Raw genomic sequence first — 22,724 nt, 5'->3', positions numbered from 1 at the left:
TACAACTCTTCGGGCAAGTTTAAATAGATTTACAAAGGCAGATTCGAAGCCCAAGAGGGAGTATATATTTACTAGTAATGTAATAAGCTTTGTTCCGGAAAGAGAATCAAACCTCACAGCACATGGGACTGAGAAGGAAAAAGAAAAGTTTTCTAGGAAATCAAAAAATAATAATAAAAAAAAATGATTTCTGGTTTGCACAAGAAGCCAAAAAGGTGTATGTAAGGTATTAAGTTACCCCAATTGGTACCGTGCGGGCCACACCCTTATAAATTTTACACGGACCGCAGACATATAGTGTAGGAGTCGGTAGAGCACCAGAGAGGAGGGCAGGGAGGATTATTGTGGCAGAAAAAGGGGGACAAGAACAAAATGTTGTGGAGGAAGGGATTCAGATTGGACTTAAGGAAAGAAAAATGGATATGGGGGTGGGGTGAGAGCACAGGACTGAACAGCTGTGAAAAAGAGCAATCAGTTGAACCACGCAGTAAATAATAAAGATTTTGACAGGTGGAAATGAGAAATAAGAAAAGCAGAGACGGCAGACAGAGTGCAAAGACACACACAAAGATACAAAAGGAAATAGAACGGAATAAGAGATACTACGCAGTTATTCATGCTGCACTTATGAAAAAGAGCCGAGAAAAGTGTGGACAGGAAGGGGGGGTGTGTCTGGGCTGAGTGGTTAGAGAGAAAGCATAGTTCAGAAGACTGAAGGAACTGATTAGATAAGAGGAAAACAGCAGTTGGACGACGGTAAGCAGCTACAAAGCTGAACACCGTAATTACTGTTTCCAATAGGAAAAAAAAATGAGGAGGAATAATAAAAGGGACAGTCCCGAGACGTAAAAAGAATCTCGTGGATAACTGTCGCACACACAGAGTGAAGGCAATAGCAGATGTGAAAAGGTGGGGGCTGTCAGTTTTGAGGAGTGGTTATAAGAACAGAGAAACCAGAAGGATTTTAGAGGAGAGCAATCTGAAAGCATGCTGTTCTCCTAGAGTAAAGGAAATTCCCTCGATACGGGAACATACAGAAGAGAAAAGAGCAGGATTAGACCCAGGGGACTAATAGGAGAGATAGGTAGAAGAAGTTAGGATGAAGGAGAAAAGGAAAAGGGATTGGGGAGGAAAATAAGGTCGACAGAAGAAGAAAGAACAGAATACATGATAAGAACAGGGGAACAGGGATTTGAAAAGGAGGGATTAAGACAGAACACAGGGTGGGATTGGAAGCAGAAAATGCGCAATCTCTAAGGATTGTTAAGCGAGAATTGCTAGCATAAAGACCAATCCAAAGATTTTGAACATTGAAATAAGCTTACAGCAAAACCCAAATCGCAGTCGCCTGGATTCGTTGTTATGCTTCATTCACACAACAAGCACACTCTTGCGCACATCACGCAAATCAAAGAGACGGACAGGATAGAAGAAATTTAGGGAAGCAGGTGTGTTAGTTCAGCGCAGGGCATGAAGACAGCAAGAAGGTAAAAGAATAAGATAGGGGTAAGAACAAGAAAATTGGACAGAACAATAGTGCCCAATACCCCTAAAGTGGGCAGTGTCCATGATAGAAAAAAAAAGGAAGGAATAACAGCAGGGAGATTAGGGAAGAAAAGGTGAGAGAAAAAGAAATAAAAATTGATAGAAAGTGATAGAAAGGTAACATAGAACATTTGAACGCACAAATTTAAGTATCCCCTCTTGCGTACAAATGGAGGACGAGAAGGGCAGCGAGTAAGGGCAGCGTTCGGGGGTCACCACTGTTTTTAATTACCTCTTCTTATAGACCTCTTTCTGACTCTGTCATACGGGGGACTAAAAGTACTTATTTCATATAACAGATTCTGTATAGTTTCTCTGACCTCCATTGTCACCCAATCACAAGGTCTATTCTGGGGTGGCATTAGGAGCCGTAATTGAAAACTAATTCCCATAATTACTGCTTTCTGTTTGTTTTCTGGATCTAGATATACTCTGGGCCATTTATGTTCCCACATAAATCTTATTAAACATCTGTCTAAGTTTCTGCAAAGACTGAGTGTCACTCGTATATGATCTACCTTGTAGGCTAAATGTAAGGTAAAGAGAAGATAGAATCAATAAAAATAAAGACAGAGATAGGTTTAGATAGATAGATACATTTTATTTCTTACCCAAACACAGGTCTTCAAGTTGATACAAATACAGACATCAGATTCTGGTTTCAGCCGCACAGGGCTTCGCCGTCTGACAGAAGCTTCGGAGAAGACTCTCAAACTAAGCCAAAATCTCCCATCTTTTATACTCTATCCTCTCCATAGAAGTGAATGGTGAGATACCTTGCTCCTAATCTTTCTCACTTTCTGAGATCATACTTTCCCACGCGATCTGCTATCTGATGTGCCCACCTCCTTCCGTTCTCAGCTACTGCTAATTATCAACATGTTTTGGGAAGCGTTGAGATAACAGTTTCACATCTTCCGGCTGCAATACTTTTCATACTTTTCATACCTTTCATACCATTTCATGAACTCTGTATTACCTCTGTATCATTGTATACCAAAACTAATAAGCTCCATTTTATTCATCTGATCTTTCATTACAGGTGCTATATTTGATTTAAAAGTTGTACCAGTTTGTATCAGGACTCATTGTTCAGACCTGCTTTTTTCAGATTCTCAAATATTAATTCACTTGCTTGCTGTTCGGCCTAGTCAGTATTTTTTCAGTTGTTCTAGGCTGCATAGCTTTGGCCATCACTATTCCAGTGGTAGCCTTAAAGCTAGGCCATATATTAACATAGTATTCCATGGTTTACCATGTCGAAGGCACTGGATATGTCGAATTGTAAGAGGAGTATGTTGTTGCCAGTTGCAATTGCTTGTTTGAATGAGTTCATTGCAGACACTAGAACAGTTTCAGTGCTGTGATCCATCCGAAATCCCGATTGAGACTCTTGTAGGATTGTTTATTTAAGTATTCAGTGAGTTGTTTCGTCACTATGCCCTCCATGGGTTTGGTTATGAGCGGAATAGATGCTACTGGACGATAATTGATTAAGTCCATTGTGCTTTTCTTAGTGTATTTAGGCAAAGGGGTAAGTAGGATGTTTCCTTTATCCGTGGGGACGAGACCATTTTGAAGCCTGTGGTTTATGTGGTTCATGAGGTCTGTTTTGAATTGTTTAGGGGCAGATCTTATTAGGCTAGTAGGGCAGATGTCTAATTTGCATTGCGACTTGGCGTATCTTCCGAGCCCTTGAGTGATTTCATCTGACGAGAGCGTGTCAAAGTTGGTCCATGATCGATCTGCTGGGTGTTCTCCGGGTATTGGATCTAGACATTCCAGGATGTTTGTGTAGTCAGTTGTGTTGGTAGGTATCATGAGTCGGAGCTTTATGATTTTTTCATTGAAGTAGTTCGCAACATCTGTGTCTGTGTTATTAGAGGTCACCGGTGTAGTATTTAGTAGTTTGTTTACGAGTAAGAAGAGTTTGTGAGTGTCCTTGTAGTTTGGTCCTATTTTGGTTTTATAATAAGTTCTTTTAGTTTGTCTGATAGTGTATTTGTATTTTCTTTGTAGTTGTTTCCAGGCTTTGAGTGAGTGATCGTCTTTTTTCTTGTTCCATGCTCTTTCTAATCTTCTGACCTGTGTTTTTAGTTCTTTCAGATCTTCATTAAACCATGGTATTGAGTTTTTTCTATGTGAGGTTCTGGTTTGAAGTGGTGCTATATTGTCTAGTACTGTTCTGCATCTGTTATCCCATTCTTGGAGAAATTGGGGTGAGTCTGTAGGTGTTGTCCATTCATCATTGTAGAATTGTTGCCAGAATGTTATTGGGTCTATTTTACCTCTCGTGGTATAAGTTTGTTGCTCTTGTTTTTGTTGTATCTTTTTTGTTCTCCAGTGAAGGGAGAGGTTTGCTCTGTAGTGATCGGACCATGGCATGGCTGTCCATTTTGTATCTATTAGTTTGAGATTTGGTTCTGATGAGAATTTATAGGTAATGATATTTAGTGTGTGTCCTTTGTTGTGGGTAGGTTGCGTGTTTGGCCAGTGGAGCTCCTATAATTGGAGGAAGTCCTTACATTCGCGTACGTTGCTTAGGTTAGTATCTTCAAGGTGGAGATTGATGTCTCCTGCTATGAGAAGGTTCTGAGTGGAAACGCAAGTGTTCGATATGAAATCCATAAGGTGCGTTTGTGAATCTTACCAATTGCCCAGGGGTCTGTAAAAAAGGATTAAGTTTAGATGGTCACATAAGGTTGGGTGGTTGATTCTGACTGAGGCTAGTTCGAGTTGGGGGGAAATGGATTCTGCTGTTGTCGTGATTGTGAATTGAGATTTGTAGATTATAGCTATGCCTCCTCCTCTTTTTCCATTCCTCGTCCAGTGAGTAATTTTGTATCCTGGAGGACAGAGCTCTAAGATTATGGGGTCTTTGGAGTCATGAATCCAAGTTTCGCTAATAAGTAAGAGATCGAGGTGGTCAGTGATCACTGTTATCAAGCGGCCCCAGCACCATTACCTTCCACACCAGATCATGCGCTACACGAAGGACTAGGTCTAGGAAAAACGTGATTCGAAAGCGCCAAACCCCTCCAAGAAAAATTGCACTGGCTCCCAATCAAAGAACGTATTGCTTTCAAAATCTGCACCCTGGTCCATAAAATTATTTGTGGCGAAGCACCGGGATAGATGACCGACCTCATAGACCTACCAACCAGAAACACAGTCTGATCAACACGAACATACTTAAATCTCCACTGCCCAAGCTATAAAGGACTCAAATACAAGTCAACTTATGCATCCAGCTTCTCCTACATAAGCACACAATTATGGAATGCATTACCAAAAACTGTGAAAACAACGTACGACCACCTTAACTTCCGGAAATTACTAAAGACCTACCTGTTCTGAAAGGCATACCCTACTGACCCAACTTAAGTGTCTGACCCTGCAACACAACGTAACCAAAGCTCGTAACGAACACTATATAACTCTTCATCTCTGCAATTCCCAATGTGATTGTAACATATGAACCTTATCTGACTATAACATCACTTTGTATTTGTTCTCTATCGGAGTTGGCGATCGCCTTCACGGTACCATGTAAGCCACATTGAGCCTGCAAATAGGTGGGAAAATGTGGGGTACATATGTAACAAATAAATAAATAAATAAACATTCCTGTAGTATTTCCAGGAAGAGGTGGTGTTTTTTTGCTTTTTTTTTCAGATATCCATATTATGCAAAGAATATATGAACTTTTCAACTTCCTCAATATTACACATATGCTGTTTCCATTTATTTATTGGTTTATTAAAAAAAAAAAAAAATCAAAGCAGTGGTGTGAGGATGGAGAGACCACTTGTCCCAGATGCTCAGAAAGCCAAGCAGAGGCATCAGTTCCAACCATGTGTTAAATGTATTCCAAGTTCTACTATCTATTCCCCAAAACTTTTAACAAAACCCCCATATCTTTTATTTTTATTTATTTATGCATTATTGTATCCCAATGTTATCCAAAAACAGGTTTTGGTTCAAAGTGGCTTACAGTTTACAGTTAGGTGAAAATTACAATGATGGTTTACAATTAAGAAGTGGAATGTTCATAGCTAACTTAAGTAGTTAGATATAGAATTTTTTGAAGAGGCGTGTTTTCAGTGTTTTTCTGAACTGAAGATAATTGGTCATGCTTCTTGTCACCTTTGGTATTGAGTTTCACCACTTGGAACCCAGGTAGCTAAATCCTGCTGTGTAGATGGTTTTGTACGTTATGTTTCTGCAGTTGGGTAGGTGAAGAAGTAGGTAGCTTCTGGTTTCTGGGCTTGTATTTCTTGGGGATAGTTTGATCATATCTATCATGGGAATAGATGCTGGATTCACCATACCCTCTCCAAAACAGTGGACTTGGAAGTTGCATAAAATCTTGTGAAATGTTGTTGCACACCAGGATCCAGTTCTTTTGCGACAAATAGAAATCTTATCTGCCTGTGTCCAGATACCATGCCAATTATTCCCATTCAGGCTTAATTGCAAGTTTATGCTTTTTGAGGACTAATGTAGCTTTAGATGATCATGTGTGATGTCCTTTATATTTTGTTATAGTGGTTCCGAAGTGCGGTGATCAAAGAAAATGCCATGCCAGAAGGATTGATGACACTGCTGTTCTCCAACATTGACCCTATTTATGAGTTCCACCGAGGCTTCCTGAAACAGATTGAACAGCGACTTGCACTCTGGTGAGGATTGCAAATGCTATAAAAGCTCCAGGGTTGGTGTGCCAGCTTCTAAGCGGAGATTGCCTACCCAAAATAGTAGTGGTATGGTTGCCCCAAGGCTGCAAGAAAGCATGGGTATAACCTGCAAAGAACAGCAGTAACATCTTAACTGCAGTGGTATGATTATATCGGAGTTGGAAAATAATGGAGAGGCCAGCACTGTGATTAGATTTCTGGTTATGCTTGGGACAGATATGAGAATAGGGTTAAGAGGTCAGATGGAACTCACAGGTGAGAGGGGAAGTGATGTTGGTTTACACTTGAGAATTTTATGTGCACATCATCCAAAAGAGGATGCATAAAAGCTGAGCAGACTCAATGAACCTTTTTATTTTTTATCTGTTGTTGTTTATTGTGTTGCTTTGATTTGATGAGTGTCTCCTATTTAATTTAAAATGTATTACTATAAAGGAGTAAAAGAATTACAGAAGAAAAATTGCCAAAAAAAGCACTAAGAGCCTTCAAAATTCAAACAAACTCTCTTTAATCTCATAATTTGGATAACAATCTTCCAAAGTTGACCTGACACGGGCCGTGTTTCAGCACACAGCACCTGTGTCACAGGTCTTAGAAGTTGTAATGTCTAAAAGTGCAGTAGCGAGACTTGCTCCTTTGCATGGATATTAGAGAGGAAAGCTGTCCCTTGATACTCGAGTCAGTAAGTCAAACTCAAGTATCAAGGGACAGCTTTCCTCTGTAATACCTTGCAAAGGAGCAAGTCTCGCTACTGCATTTTTAGACATTACAATTTCTACGACCTCTGACGCAGTGTTCACCTTCTGTCTTGCCTCTGGGACAGAAGTAACCTTCTAAAGGAGTAAATCTTTACTCCCCCAGGCAGAATTCCAGGCAAGAAAAGCTCTGGCTACTAAGTAAGTATTAGTCATAATAAATGTTTATTCAAATTGTCAAAGAAGCCAATCAGTAATTATTGAAATAGTAACAAATAAACTCCCAATACAGTTTAATATGTAGCAAATAAAAGTAGAGTTTTCCCTGGGAGCTGTCAATATGTCCACCTGCTAGTATATAAAGAGAATCTACCTTGTGGCTGATGACAGCAGTAAAAATAAGAGTAAGATCATCAAGTCACATGATGATGTGTGCTCACATATAAAAGGTGTGCAGACAAGGATTCAAAAATGGTCTGCAAAAAAACAAGAGAAAATGAGTGGTCACATAACGCAATGCAGGCAACTGGAAGACATAAGCATGCTGATTCAATTACACTGACGAATAACCAGGCTGCGATGCTCTTGACAAATAACCAAGCTACGATGCTCCTAAAACTACATAAGTATGAATGTGAAAGGAAGTACGATTGAAGCCGATCTGGTTTAAATAAACAATTAAAACAGAGTAGTCCTCCGTACACACCCTAAGTTCTTGCCGAAGGTGGTGTCTGAGTTCCTTCTGAACCAGTCAATTGTCTTGCCAACATTTTTTCCCCGTCCTCTTACCCGCCCTGCTGAACGTCAGTTGCGTACATTGGACTGCAAGAGAGCATTGGCCGTCTATGTGGAGCGGACAAGCCCCTTCAGACAGTCCGCCCAAATGTTTGTTTCTTTCGATCCCAACAGAAGGGGAGTTGCTCTCGGGAAACGCACAGTCTCCAATTGGCTAGCAGATTGCATTTCCTTCACTTATGCCCAAGCTGGGCTGACTCTTGAGGGTCATGTCACGGCTCATAGTGTTAGAGCCATGGCAGCATCAGTGGCCCACTTGAAGTCAGCTACTATTGAAAAGATTTGCAAGGCTGCGACGTGGTCATCAGTCCACACAATCACATCTCATTACTGCCTTCAGCAGGATTCCCGACGTGACGGTCGGTTCGGGCAGTCGGTGCTGCAGAATCTGTTTGGGGTCTAGAATCCAACTCCACCCCCCTGGGCCCATTTTTATTCTGTTCCAGGCTGCACTCTCAGTTAGCTGTTTCTTTGTAGGTCAGTCTCAATTATGTCCTTGCCATTGCGAGGCCCAATTGACCTTTCTTTGTTGTTTTGAGTGAGCCTGGGGGCTAGGGATACCCCACATGTGAGAAGAAGCAGACTGCTTGCCCTTGGAGAAAGTGAAGATACTTACCTGTAGCAGGTATTCTCCGATGACAGCAGGCTGATTGTTCTCACCAACCCGCCCACCTCCCCTTGGAGTTGTTTTTATTCTTTATTTGCTTTTGAGATAACTGAGGTGGGAATGGATGTGCGCAGGCGGGAAGATGGCCGCGCATGCGCAGTGCATCCGTCCCGCACTTTGCTGGCTGTCGCAAAGCTCTTTGGATTTTACTAGGAAAATCTCCGTTCCTGGGGCCGCCGTGGACGTCAACCCACATGTGAGAACAATCAGCCTGCTGTCCTCGGAGAATACCTGCTACAGGTAAGTATCTTCGCTTTATCTGTCCTCATATTAAGGGTTCTTCCCTTAGTACTTCTCTGTCACAAACTACCATCTTATTGCAAATCTATCAATTATGTCTAAAATAACTGAAAGTTTTGTTGGTAATCAGTTAATGATTTTTTGGAACAAACAACACTCTTTTTCCTCATCAAACCGGGTTTCATAGCCTACACAATCCAGTAGCAGCTTTGATAGGGCTAATTGCCGACATCCTTAAAATACAGAGTGGAGTGGATCTATAAAATACCAAGTGGAGTGGAACAGGTAGACATGTCGTGAATCTTTTGTTTACTTTTAACAAAAATACAAGGCTAGGGAATACCTAACAAGAACTACTAAGAAGTAAATTTAAAACAAATCGGAGAAAACATTGCTTGACTTAATGTGTAATTAAACTGTGGAATTCGTTGTCAGAGAATGTGGTAAAAGTAGTTAACATAGGGTTTAATAAAAGGTTTGAACAAGTCCCTAAAAGAAAAGTCCATAAACGACTATTGAGATAGACTTGGGAAAATCCACTACTTACTCCTGGGATAAACAGCATAAAGTCTGTTTTATTCTTTTGTGATCTTTCCAGGTACTTGAGACCTGGGTTAGCCAGGATACTGGGTTTGATGGACCTTCAGTCTGTCCCAGTATGGCGATGCTTACGTACTTATCAAAAATTGGTTTGATAGGATAAAGTGATCATTTTGCTATCCTTAGACTGATCTGCAACCTTTGATTTAATTGATCATTCTCTGCTCTTGCAGAGGCTGGAATAAATAGGAATAAAAGATATGGCATTAAAATGTACACCTCATATCTCACTATTGTGCTTTGGAATAACCATCGCTCAGATTCTTAGTTCATTACCTACCTATGGAGTACATCAGGGCTATTTATCATCACCAATCCTATTCAGCATTTTCTTTGGCTCCTCTGATGTCATTAAATCCCTAAAGTTAATAGCCTATGCCTTTGCAGATGACAACCAGATCTTAACTACCCTTGATCCTCTTAGTATCAAAGACATAGCTGACCTCAATCTTAAATTAAGTCACATTGCAGCCTGGCTTCTGGCAAATAAATTTAAACCTATCCAGAAAACAGAGATATAATGTTTGCCAGGAACGATATTCCACTGTTCTCAGCCCCAACTGTTATTGCTAGTGCATCAATAACCTTTGTCTCAGTTATAAAAAATCTGGGAGTATTTATTGACTTGTCTTTTAGATCACACACATCATAGTTAACAAGTAAGTGCTTCCCTAAATTAAAGGTTATCCACTCAGATTACTACTTTCCCAAAAAACTACATCTTAGTACACTCATTAGCACTCACTCACTTAACTACTGCAATTCTTTATTTAAAGGAATTTGGCTAACAGAAATATGGAATATGCTGTTGATTCAGAATGTTGCCATCAAAACGCCTATAGGGCGCAAAAAGTGGGATCATGTAACGCTTCTTGTATAGAAAGAACATTGGTTCCCTATCACTCATAATCTTTAAAATTCTGGCTCTTGTTCATAATAATCATTATTCCTGCCTACCTCATTTCTTTTGTGATTGTTAATACCTACTCCTCAGGCAGAGCACTATGATCATCATAATAGAATCAACTAGTCATCCCCTCTATCTGTCATATCTTTTTAGACACTGTTCATAATTCAAGTTTTAGCGTAGTTGACCCTTCCATTTGGAATTCCATGCCTTCACACTTAAATGTGTGAAAGGAAGTTTGTAATCTAAATAAAGGTTTGAAAACCTTTCTATTCTTGGATGTCTTTGGGGATTAGTGAAGCTATTTATAGAATAAAGGACTGATAGGAGAGTCATGTTGGAGTGTGGAACTTACAACCTCTATCCTACCTTGTTCCCTAAAAATAATGTAGCCCCTCTTCCTTTCCTACTCTGAACTGTTCTGCCTAGTTTTAATTGTAAACTGCTGAGAAGGTATTCCAGCAATATATCAAATTTGAATAAATTTGAAACTTGAAACTATGTGTGGTGGTTGCACCGCCAAATACAAGCATATAAGTATAATTTTATGAGAGTTCCTTTCCATGTAAAAAGTATACTTTCTGATCCAAAATACTAAGGGCCCTGTTTACTAAGCCGTGTTATAGGTGCTAATTATAGGTGCGTTAAAAATGCTAACGCGCCTTAGTAAACAGGACCCTAAGACAGTTTAACTTAATAAAATATTAGTCAATTGTATCAAAGATTGCTATTAGATCAGTTTGGGGGGTTTCCAGTTCTTTTTATTCAGTTTTCAACACAACATCACACAATAAACTTATATACTCTAGAATACAGTGAAGTAATTCAATAGCCATTAGAGTTCCCTCACAGACCAAACCCACAGAGCACAACTACAAATGGGATGTCCAGACATTGATAAAACATTAAACAGTATGCAAAACCAATAAACATCCAACGGAGCCCAAACTCTCCGGAACTGTGCAATATAATCTCTTTAAACAGCAGCAACTTCCTAATACTTGTGCACCAGACAAGATCCAGACCACCATGCATGCAGTGATAATGCAGAGATATTTTTTCATTCTGACAAAATGTGCTGAATAGCCAAACTTAGAAGCACATCAAACGACTTAGCATTGGTCTTCCGGAGCAGACGAGGCAAGGCTGCTGACCTTAGACAATTTTATAGGTAAGTTCAACCAGAATACTGAAGACATCCTGGACCCTCTGCCAAACTAAATCCCAAAATGTTTTCACATGACTGCAATCAAACAACATATGCTTGAAGGTACCCCCATTCGTCCGGCACAAAGGAAAGGAGGTCCAAGTCTTCCACAAACAAGCCAAAAGCAGCAAAGTACACAGGGGTGGAAGAAAACCAAGTCCAAAAGACCAGTTCTGAAACCACAGTGGTAAGAGCACCAAAATCACAGTTTATTGGGACCCTACATGGTCCGTGTTTCGACTATAAAGCCTTCTTCAGGGGTCTAAAAACATAAAATATAAAATGTAAAAACTTGGTTTTCTTCCACCCCTGTGTACTTTACCCCCATTCTTCCCACATGCCCAACATAAGTCCGCCTCACTTCCCACCATCCTGAAGACGTAAGGGGTCAAAAGTGCCCTATATGCTACATAGAAGAGAGATTGAGTTACTGACACAAAGTAGGCCTGCAAACTCTAACCCAAAACACTCTCCAAACTTCCTCATCAATACTGCTCCCAAATCATGTTTCCACACTCCCGCTAACAAAACACTCCCTTGTCTGCTCTTAACCTTAACCTTACGATAGACTGCTGATGCCACCTTTGACTGCCCAGTAAGCCCAAAATTAAAATTATTATAAAATCCAAATCCCAAATACACACCCTTTCAAGACACCTAGAACCTTGCAAACAATGCTGCAACTGCAGCCACTGGAAATAATGCCGAGCTTCCAAATGGTACTCCACACACAAATCCTGAAAAGCCCAGAAACACCCACCCCTGAAACAGCTGACTAACGTACCACATACCCTTAGACTGCCAATCTGCCCAAGCAATTGTTCTATCCTGAATCTTTACCTCCAGATTGCCCCACAAAGAAATACATTTAGGAACTGGCCAGAACATCCCCAGACCCTGAGCAATAAACTTCAACAGCTTAGGTACTGCCTGCAGAATCTGAGACTGTGGCACAACCCAGTGTACCTGCACTGTGAGCAAACTATATAAGGGATAAGACGCAGCAATCTCCTACTCCTTCATCAACCACCTGGGCCCCTTCTCCTCTCACCCCCATCAGGCGCAAACCAAACTGCTGCAGTAGCAACCATGTAGGCAAAATGATACAACTTTGAAGTCCAGGAAATCCCCCATACTCACTTAGCAACTTAAGCTTCTGCATTGCAATGCAGGGAGGCTTACCCTTCCAGAGAAAATGCGTGAGCTTGCCCTCCAAAGACTTATAAAAATCATGTGGGAATGGAACTGGCACCATATTCAATATATAATTGACCTTAGGCACCAATACCATCTAGATCACCTCCAACCTCCCCCACCAGGTCAAGAACAAGTGTGACCACCTCAAAAAGAGAGCATACACCAACTCCAGTAAAACGTAAGTCTAATGAACCGTCCACTGATGTACCAGACCAAACTCACAAGTACTTCAACTTTGCAGGAGCCCATGCCAATGTGTAATCAGCCAAATGCTGCCTATGAACATATAGACTGAGAGGCATAACCACTGATGTTCCCCAGTTCACTCTATATCCCCAAATCCCTGAGAATTTCTTTATCAAGGCAAACAAGCTGGGCATAGACTGCAAAAAAAAAAAAAACCAACAAGTCATCGGTGTAGGCCAACAGTTTACATACAGCCGCGCGGTTCCAGCTCCAAATTGAACAATAACTCTCTCACAATGGCTTCTGAAATTTTGGCCAAAAATGGTATACTAGCACCAGGTCTAAAACTGGATGGTTGACCTAAGATTAAGATTTGTTTCTTTAGTAATTGGAGTTAAAACACTTCTACCTAAGGTGTTCAGATAACCAATCTTCCATAGCAAAAGAAAAATTTGTTGTATATGCTTATATAGGGGGACCATGTTAGGATAAAGGGAATAGACTCAATGTGTTGTAGCATTTATAGTGCCCATATTACAGTCATAGCCCAAATAAAAATCAAGTGATCCTAAAATATAGAGAGAAAATCTCATATAGCTCAAAAAAGGACCAACATATCCAAAGATATAATTGTGGGTTCTAGAGATCACCAAAATGTTAAATATTAAAAAACTAGTAAAAAAGCCCCGTTTCTGATGCAAATGAAACGGGGGCTAGCAAGGTTTTCTTCAGAGTGTGCATGTGGGAGTGTCCCTGCCCTCTGCCCTCTCTCCCTCCCCCTCCCCCCCTCCCAGTGCAGTCCTTCAGTGTTAAGTTTCCTGCTGTTCTGTGTTTGTGTTACAGAGAGAGTGAGGGCATCTCTCTCCCCTCCCCCTCTGAGTCCTTCACTGTTACAGAGAGAGGGATTTCGTGCTGTGCTGTTTTCCTTCACTCATGGGGAAACCGGATATCTCTGGCGCTTCACACTTCCGGCTGGAGGCTTCATAGAACGTTGGTCTTGCCTTTTATATATATAGATATGGAAGTCCTAATCTTCTCATCATGTCTCTCTCTCTCTCTTACATATATATATATATATATATATATATATATATATATATATATATATATGTCACCACTAGGGAGCAACCTAGTGTGTGTCCTGGTTCTAACGTTTCCACCAGAGCCATGGAGACTGCCTTTCTGTAGTGGAGTGGGCTGACCCTGAGGGAATCCCTTTCTTTTTTTTTTAACAATATATTTATTAATTTTCACTCAACAGAATACAGCAAACATGGCATTCACATAGTACAATAAGCCATCTTCTTCTGTTAATTATAGAAAGTAGAACCAAGCCCCCTACCCCCCAACCTCCCATTCCACCCTGTCCTACCCCCTCCCCCCCCTGAGGTAACTCAACACATACATCTCAAACTCTTGAGGTCCGGACTTGCTAATAAATTACATCACCAAACCTCTCCACTCCGTATATGTGTTCCATGTTTTAAGGAAACGAACCATTGTTCCTCTTCTAGAAGCTGTCATTTTGTCCATTATACAGCAAAAGTCTAATTTTGCCAGCACCTGCTCCACCGTAGGAGCCATCACTTGCTTCCACAAGGTCTGAGCCGCTGTAACTATATATATCAGCAAACAATGTTGTGCCTTACGGATACCTGCCTCAGGAATGTTAAGCAGGCATAAACCTGGGGACAGTGTAACCCGAATCCCCAATTTATCTTGTACTTGGGCTATTAAATTCGTCCAGAACTTGTGGATCACCGGGCACTCCCACCATATATGCCAAAATGTACCCTGTGCCCCACATCCCCGCCAACAAGTCGATGTCCCTGATTTAAATATATGGGACAGCCTGTATGGCGTAAGATACCATTGATAGAGCATCTTATAGCCATTTTCCACCAGTGGTGTCGACACCGTAAAGGTCAGTAATGTTTTAAAAATCTTTAGCCATTTTTCCCGCGGATATTGAACCGCTAGTAAAGCTTCCCATTTTTTAATATAAGGAGTCAGGGGGAACGAGTGGTGCAGTGACGCTTTGTAAATTCTAGATATTCCGCCTTTCCCTGCCCCAGAGTCCATGCCCGTTCTAATTCAGTAATTTGTAAGGACAGGTCATCCTTGGCTTTCCATTGTATAAAATCTTGGACCTGCATATAGTGAAAGTTACACCAGCCCATATTCCTCCTTCAAAGTGTCAAATGTGCAGCAGTATCCCTCCTCCTAGAACTGGCCTAGTACTCGCAATGATGCTGCCGACCACTGCCCAAATACACGCTCCTCCCGACCCGCTGAGAAATCCATTGCAAAGATTATGGGGGTATTTAAGTGATACTTCCGTCCCGGAAACCAAGCTGTTCTGCAACTGATCCACTCTCTCAAAGCCACCCCCATTTGGCCCTGAACTCCCTGTATAAGACTCTTCAATGACGGTATAGGGAGCCAAGGAGCCGCCCATAGGGGGGTCCCTTTTAAACCCCACTGTGCCGCGTGTGACCACGGTCTGGTGAGTCCTTTCTAACCTATAGCTAATATTTGGAATAATGATGCCCTATAATATAACCAAAAATTCGGTACCCCCATCCCTCCATCCTTTCTAGATTGATACAATACATTCCTAGCAACACGCGGGGGTCTTTTCCGCCAGATAAAGGCGAAGACCTTTCGATGTAGCATCTTAAAAAAAGTTTTCGGGATTTGGATGGGAATTGCCATAAACAGGTATAGGAGCTTGGGGAGTATGGACATTTTCACCGCCGCGATTCTTCCCATCCAGGACATCCCCAGCCCACCCCACCTTTCTAATTCCGTGAATAGAGCTTGCGTTTTAGGGACAAAATTTGCCTGAAACAAATCCATCATGTTCGGGGTTAAATTAACCCCTAAATAGCGTATGGCCTTTGATGCCCACTTAAATGGGAATAGCGGCTGCAAGCTCTCCTGTAATCCTGCTGGGAACTGCATAGATAAGAGTTCTGATTTCTGTATATTAATTTTTAGGCCTGCTACCTCCTCATATCTTTTAAGAATATCCATCACTGCACGCATAGACTCTTCAGGATTTGCTAAAGTTAGAAGGACATCATCCGCATAGAGCATGATTTTAGTGTCCTGGCTCCCCATGTTTATGCCCTGAATCCGTGGCTCTTGTCGAATCATCCGTGCCAGCGGTTCCATAGACAAGACAAACAGCAAAGGGGACAGCGCACACCCCTGCCGCATGCCCCGGAACAACTCGAACGGAGCTGTACTCCTACCATTAATTTTTAATTGAGCCAGCGGTTTACGATAGAGCGCCATGACCCAATGCAGAAACTGCCCACTGAATCCTGCGCAATCTAGCAACTTAAAAAGAAAGGGCCACAGCACTCTATCGAATGCTTTTTCTGCATCCAGTGACAGGAAAACCGCTGGCTGCCCTATCTGCTGTATTCTGTCCAATAAATATTGTGCTTTTCTAGTGTTATCAAAAGTCTGCCTAGTTGCGACAAAACCTGCCTGGTCCTCATGTACCAGGCATGGGAGCACTTTTTGTAGTCGCGTTGCCAGGATAGTGGTGAAAATTTTATAGTCAGTTCCCAACAGGGAAATTGGGCGGTAAGATCCACAATTCTGAGGATTCTTATTGGGTTTGAGTAACAACACCACACTCGCCAACCTCCACGAGTAGGGGAGTGTAGTCCCCATCGTGATATTATTAAACACACGAAGTAGCACCGGTGATAAAATGGCTCGGAAGCACTTATAAAACCAATTGCCAAAGCCATCTAGCCCTGGTGCCTTCCCTCCCGGCAATCCTTTTATAACTGTTTCAATTTCCTCTTTCTCAATAGGGGCCGATAACATGTTCCGTTCCGCTTCCGTCAAAGTGGGGAAATCTACCATCTGCAACAATGTGTGAATTGATCCCTCTTCTGGGAGGGTTTCTGGCTGGTATAGCCGCTTATAGTAATTCACAAATTCTCTTTGAACGTCCTCCACCTGATCCCAAACCCGACCTTCCTCATCTTTTATGCTATTAATATTATTGCGGTTAACTAATTGTTTTAATTTGTATGCTTACTAGCTTTGTTGTTAAACTCATAATACTCTTGCTGAACCCTTTGCAGCTGTTCCTGAATGCTCCTATTTTCCAAGGCTGCCAATTGCACTCGAGCTCTATGTAAATCCTCTTGGATATTCGGTGCAGCCTGCTGCTGCTTCACCTTAGTATCAAGACGATTTATTGTGTCTCGCAGTGCTATTTCCTGCTGTTTAACATCTTTATTTAAGTACGTTTGTAAGGATATCATTTTACCACGTATCACGACTTTTAGGGTTTCCCACAGTATCTCGGGTGTGACATCAGGTGTATCGTTTATGCTAAGAAATTCTTTTAATTCCCCTTCAATTACTTTCACCTGTTTAGGTTCATTTAGCAAGCTGTCCGGAAATTGCCAAATTCTCCTCCCATCCATCACCCGTCTACCTCGCAATGAAAGAACCACTGGAGCATGGTCAGACCATGTACGTGTCTCTATTTCTGTAGATATAACCTGTAGCATTAAACCCGCGCTGCCCATCCACATATCAGTTCTGGAGTGTGTATTGTGAGAGGCTGAGTAACATGTGTAATCTCTTTCTGCACCATGTAGAGCCCGCCATATATCCACCAATCCCCAGATATTCAGGAAATGGATTAGTCGGCTACGCTCCGCCTGTGCGTAGTGCGTTGCCTCCCCTGTATTATCTACCCTAGGGTCCATAGTGGTATTGAAATCACCTCCCAACAATACCTCTCCCTGAATGACCTTTACCAGTCGAGAGCTGACCTTTTCAAAAAATTCACCCTGTGCTTGGTTAGGAGCATAGATGTTCACTATTGTATACAATTGGCCCTCCAGTTTGCCCACCAACATCACAAAACGTCCCCCATTGTCCCTTGTCACATCAATAGTGTCCCAGGCCAATCCCTGCTTCAACAATATCCCCACACCTGCTGTCTTTCTCTGCAACCTATTGGATGCCAGATATTGTAACGGGTAACGTGGATTACCCAACAAATGTTCATGTCTCTCCAATAGGTGCGTTTCTTGTACCAGTATAATATCTGCTCCTATCCTACTGGCCTCTTTAAAAAAACTCTTCCGTTTTTGTGGTGAGTTTAGGCCACGGGCGTTGAATGACATCAGTTTTATCGCTGCAGTCATTGGTCTAGCCTATTCCCACCCATTAGTTGAGAGAACGGTGACCCCCCGCATGCCCACCCAGCTCTATGATAAGAATATATATAGAGAGAAATACAATTATAACACCCCCAAATCAACTTCTGCGAAAGTATAGCCTAACATATTCTCCAATAAATTAGATTAGCACACTCCCTGCCACATATTATTACTCAAGGTCCGTCTTTAGCTGTAGGACTCTGCTGCTGGCTGGGTTGATGCCTGGTGAGTCGCCCCTTGCCTCTGGTCACCCGTGTCCAGCCTTGGCTGGTCGATCGCAACACAGCAGTCGCAGTATTATCCACTCTTTCCGGCACTGTCTCGACCTCTGGCCAAGTAACTCTAGCTTCCTCCACAGTCCGGACATGGTGCCATTTTCCTTCCATGCTGTAGGCCAGAGCGAATGGGTATTGCCATTTGTAGGGTACATGTTGATCACGCAGGTATCTTGTGAAGCTCCTTAAGGCCGCCCGTCGTTGCAAGGTCGAAGGCGCCAAGTCCTGGTATATTTCAATCGGGATCGTATCCCACTTAAGATCGTCCGTTTTCCGTGCTTCCCTCATAATGGCCTCCTTGATCTTATAGTCCGAGAGGCAGGCTATGATGTCTCGAGGTACATTTGCGCGAGCGCCTGACAACACTCTGTGTGCTCTATCTATCTTTATATCCTCCGGGGCCACCGCATGCTGTTCGTCCGACAGAAGCATGCTCGCTATCTGTTGAACAATCTTTTCACAGTTCAGATACTCTGCCTGTTCAGGGATACCCCGGACCCGGATGTTCGAGCGTCTACCTCGATTCTCCAAATCTTCCACTCGATCTAATAGTGCATTGTAGATTTCCTGTTGTTCCTTAAAAGCTGTGTTCATTGTGCTTAAAGCCTCTTGCTGCTCATCTACTTGATCGTCCACCTCTGCCACGCGCCGGCCCATATCTGCTATTTCGCCGCGAAGATCCGCGGCTAGTTTTGTGATGTCTTCGCGCCCGCCTTTCACTTCCTCTCGAATCTCCATGAGGAGGGCATGGAAATCGCTCACCGAGAGGTCTGCGTCTCCCGCCATTCCACTCTTCTCAGCCTCCCGGGTAGCACCTGCAGCCTGCGCCGATCTCGGCCCAGCCGCCATCTTGCCTCCCTCCGACTGCGGCTGGTAGGAGAAAGCTTTTAAAGTTTTGCGCGGCCCAGATGACTCTTTGCCGGCCATGAGTGCACTCGCCAAGGCTTCCGACGCTTTTATGAAGGTGGCCTGGGGAGAATAAATCACCGCTGTTGTTTAAGAATGTGTTATTTCTCGCTGGGCATGGCTTGCTGGCTTCAATTGGTCCCTTTTTTTTCAGGACCAAGCTTCAAAAAGGTGCCCCAACTGACCAAATGACCACCGGAGGGGATCGGGTGATGATCTCCTCTTACTCCCTCAGTGGTCACCAACCCCCTCCCACCCAAAAGAAAAAATAATAATATTTTTTTGCCAGCCTCTATGCCAGCCTCAAATGTCATACCCAGCTCCCTGACAGCAGTATGCAGGTCCCTGGAGCAGTATTTAGTGGGTGCAGTGCACTTCAGGCAGGTGGACCCAGGCCCATCCCCCCTACCTGTTACACTTGTAGTGGTAAATGTTAAGCCCTCCAAACCCCCCCCCCAAACCCACTGTACCCACATGTAGGTGCCCCCTTCATCTCTAAGGGCTATGGTAGTGGTGTACAATTGTGGGGAGTAGGTTTTGGGGAGGATTTGGGGGGCTCAGCACCCAAGGTAAGGGAGTTATGCACCTGGGAGCTATTTTTGAAGTCCACTGCAGTGCCCCCTAGGATGCCCGGTTGGTGTCCTGGCATGTGAGGGGGACCAGTGCACTACAAATGCTGGCTCCTCCCATGAACAAATGCCTTGGATTTGGCCGGGTTTGAGATCACCGGCATTAGGTTCCATTATCGGCGAAAACCGATGCCAGCCATCTCAAACCCGGCCATCTCTGACATTTGGCCGGCCCCAACTGTATTATCGAAATGAAAGATGGCCGGCCATCATTTTCGATAATACGGTTCGGGACTGCTGTTTGCGGCGCCGGCCATATAGATGGCCGCCCATATAGATGGCCAGCACCATTTGATTATGCCCCTCCACGTGAACTCTAAGAAGTGGTTTGGGAACCACTTAGGGGCAAATCAGATCCTGTTAAAGCACATGTCTGCATTTACATGCCAACATTTAGGCATGAGTACTTACACTTGGTCTCTGGCAGGTATAAATGCGTGTACCTAAATGTTGCATTTTAGGGCATGTTATAGTATTCAATGAAGTTACTTGTGTAAATGTGGGACCTGACTTTGCCCGCACCCCTATATATGCTCCCTTGCAAATATGCACTATGAGCGTTGTGAGTATCATTTGCAGAATAATGCTTAGTGAGCCCAGAGTACATATACACGTGAATGTGACATTCCTGTGTGCAAGTGCTAATATTGTGTTATAGCACATAAATAGTACTTACATTTAGATGCAAAGATTATAGAATAAAAGATAATCCTATATAATAATTCTCACCGCCAACGTTCTAATCTTGCTGCCTAGGTCCGTGGCTCCTTCGGAGTTGCTGAGCTAGGCTCTGTAGTCAGGCTGATGTCACCGTTGCAATTATGCTGTGAACTTCAGAACCCGCGAAAAAAGAAAAAAAAACATTCCATGCCCGCTGCAGGGGGAGAGGAGGGTCGCTGGACATGGGTGGCTGCAGGAGGGGCAGGGGAGAGAGGAGGGTCACTGGACATGGGTGGCTGCAGGGGGGGCAGGGGGAGAGGAGGGTCGCTGGACACGGATGGCTGCAGGGGGGGCAGGGGGAGAGGAAGGTCGCTAGACATGGGTGGCTGGAGGGGGGGCAGGGGGAGAGGAGGGTCGCTGGACTTGGGTGGCTGGAGGGCAGGGGAGAGGGAGGGGGTGAGGGGGGTCCTAAGACCAGAGAGGGTGGGGGTGGAAGGGGGTCCTCAGACCATAAAGGGGGAGGAAGGGGGGTCCTGAGAGAGGGGGGGTGGGAGCACACACTCACTCTCTGTCTCTCACATACACTCTCTCTGACACACTCTCTGTCACACACACACAGTCTCACAAAGACAGACACTCTGTCTCTCACACATTCTCTCTCTCTCTCTCACACAAACACACACACACACACTCTGTCTCTCTCTCTCATTCTCTCTCTGACACACACACTCCATCTCTCACACACACTCTGTCTCAAACATACACTCCGAGGAAAACCTTGCTAGCGCCCGTTTCATTTCTGACAGAAACAGGCCTTTTTTACTAGTTGTATTATAAAATAGCATGCAGCTATGCAGGTAGTATTTTGAGGCTTCACGACACTTTCCCTACAGTTGCCTTAGACAGTTTAAAGATGCAGTTGTGGTTGGAAGGCAGAAGGGATCCACACTGAGATCAAGTCTAACTCCTGTTACAGATGTTCCTTTGTGTGTGTTTCAGGGAGGGACGCTCCAATGCCCATGCAAAAGGAGATTACCAGCGGATTGGTGATGTTATGCTCCACAATATGCGCACACTAAAGGTAAGAGTAGTAATTCTGGTTGTGGAAGATTCTGTCTGTCACATCTTTTGAATACACAGGTCTAATGGAGCTCTATGTATGTAATTTGAATAATGGCTACTGTACACTACAGTAGCAATGAAAGAAATATTTTGTCTCAGTTTATCACAGTGTGCATGTTCCTCATCAGGCATCTCCTAAAATAAATGTTGGGTCCCTGAGCAAGACAAATATTGATAACATGGCTACTTGTAGTTGACTTAGGAGTATGATAAACTGAGCTGGCGTCAAATTGGGCTGCTTTGTAACTCCCTAAGAAAGAAGGGAAGGCAAGTTTGGCATCCAAAGCCAGTTAGAAAGGTGGGCACCCTAGGCAAACCATCAGCCTTGCCCCTCCCCCTCTCAATTAACTTTCAGGCCTTGATAATTAAGCTCCATCATTATCCTCACACAAATATCCTATATAAAAGCAGGTTAAAATTGTTGATGGTTCCTTGAATTTGTGTGGCTGTCAGAACCTATCGTTTTGCTTTTACTGCAGCTGCTCTTTGCTGCCCCCAAGAAGGCTACTAGTCAATCGCCCAGTCTTGCCTAATGTTTGGGCTGCCCCAGCTGGTACCCAGAACAGCTTCTTGGCAGGCTTTGCCACTTCCTACTGCTGTCCTTCACTAATGCTACCCCTTCGCTGTCTGATTTCCTTTACTCCTGTTCGGAGATGGGAGCAGAGCTGCTGCAGAGCCAGATTAAGGCACAGGCAAATTAGGCACGTGCTTCGGGCCCAAACGTTTAGGGGGGGAGGGTTCTATCAGATGTGCTGAGGACTCTGAAGCCTTGGATTGCCAACTTTTTTTTGTAGGATTGTACAAATTTGTAAATTACTGTGCTCAAAGTCAGAATTATGGCTAAAGTGTCTGGATATTTTTTACAGTTTAGGTCTTTGTAGCTTTCCCTTGCAGAGTGTGGTAGGATCCAGCCAGTGAGGAGGCTTTGTCACAGAAAGGAGGGGCTGAGCTGCAAGGGCTGGAGTATGGGGAGGCTGAGCCCTGAATGGGGTTTTGGTAATTGTTGCGTGTTGTTTTAGGGACTCCTGAGGCAGGCCAGAGCAGCCGAAACACGACTCGTGTCGAGTCCAGTCTTTATCAATAAACTCTTGCTGTGAACTTTTTCTGAGTCCAGTAGTAGTTTCATTGACATCATCCATCGTGTCACCTTCGCTGTGCCTTTCTCCTGGTTCTACCATTGTGGAGGTTTGTT

At 43.3% G+C, this 22,724-nt stretch overlaps 1 protein-coding gene across 3 annotated transcripts in view; it reads left to right on the top strand.

Annotated features, from left to right (window-relative positions):
• FARP2 (FERM, ARH/RhoGEF and pleckstrin domain protein 2) overlaps positions 1 to 22,724 on the top strand; it is a 750,352-nt gene that overhangs the window by 590,122 nt on the left and 137,506 nt on the right. For all 3 annotated transcript variants that reach the window (XM_030215608.1, XM_030215609.1, XM_030215606.1), the window contains 2 exons: positions 6,094 to 6,227; positions 21,410 to 21,491. In XM_030215608.1, the coding sequence (XP_030071468.1) occupies positions 6,094 to 6,227; positions 21,410 to 21,491 (216 nt within the window). The remainder of the gene's footprint in view (positions 1 to 6,093; positions 6,228 to 21,409; positions 21,492 to 22,724) is intronic.

The sequence above is a fragment of the Microcaecilia unicolor genome, chromosome 10 (genome assembly GCF_901765095.1).
Source record: "Microcaecilia unicolor chromosome 10, aMicUni1.1, whole genome shotgun sequence".
Taxonomy (NCBI): Eukaryota; Metazoa; Chordata; class Amphibia; order Gymnophiona; family Siphonopidae; genus Microcaecilia; species Microcaecilia unicolor.
This window is presented reverse-complemented; position numbering and strand designations above follow the sequence as displayed.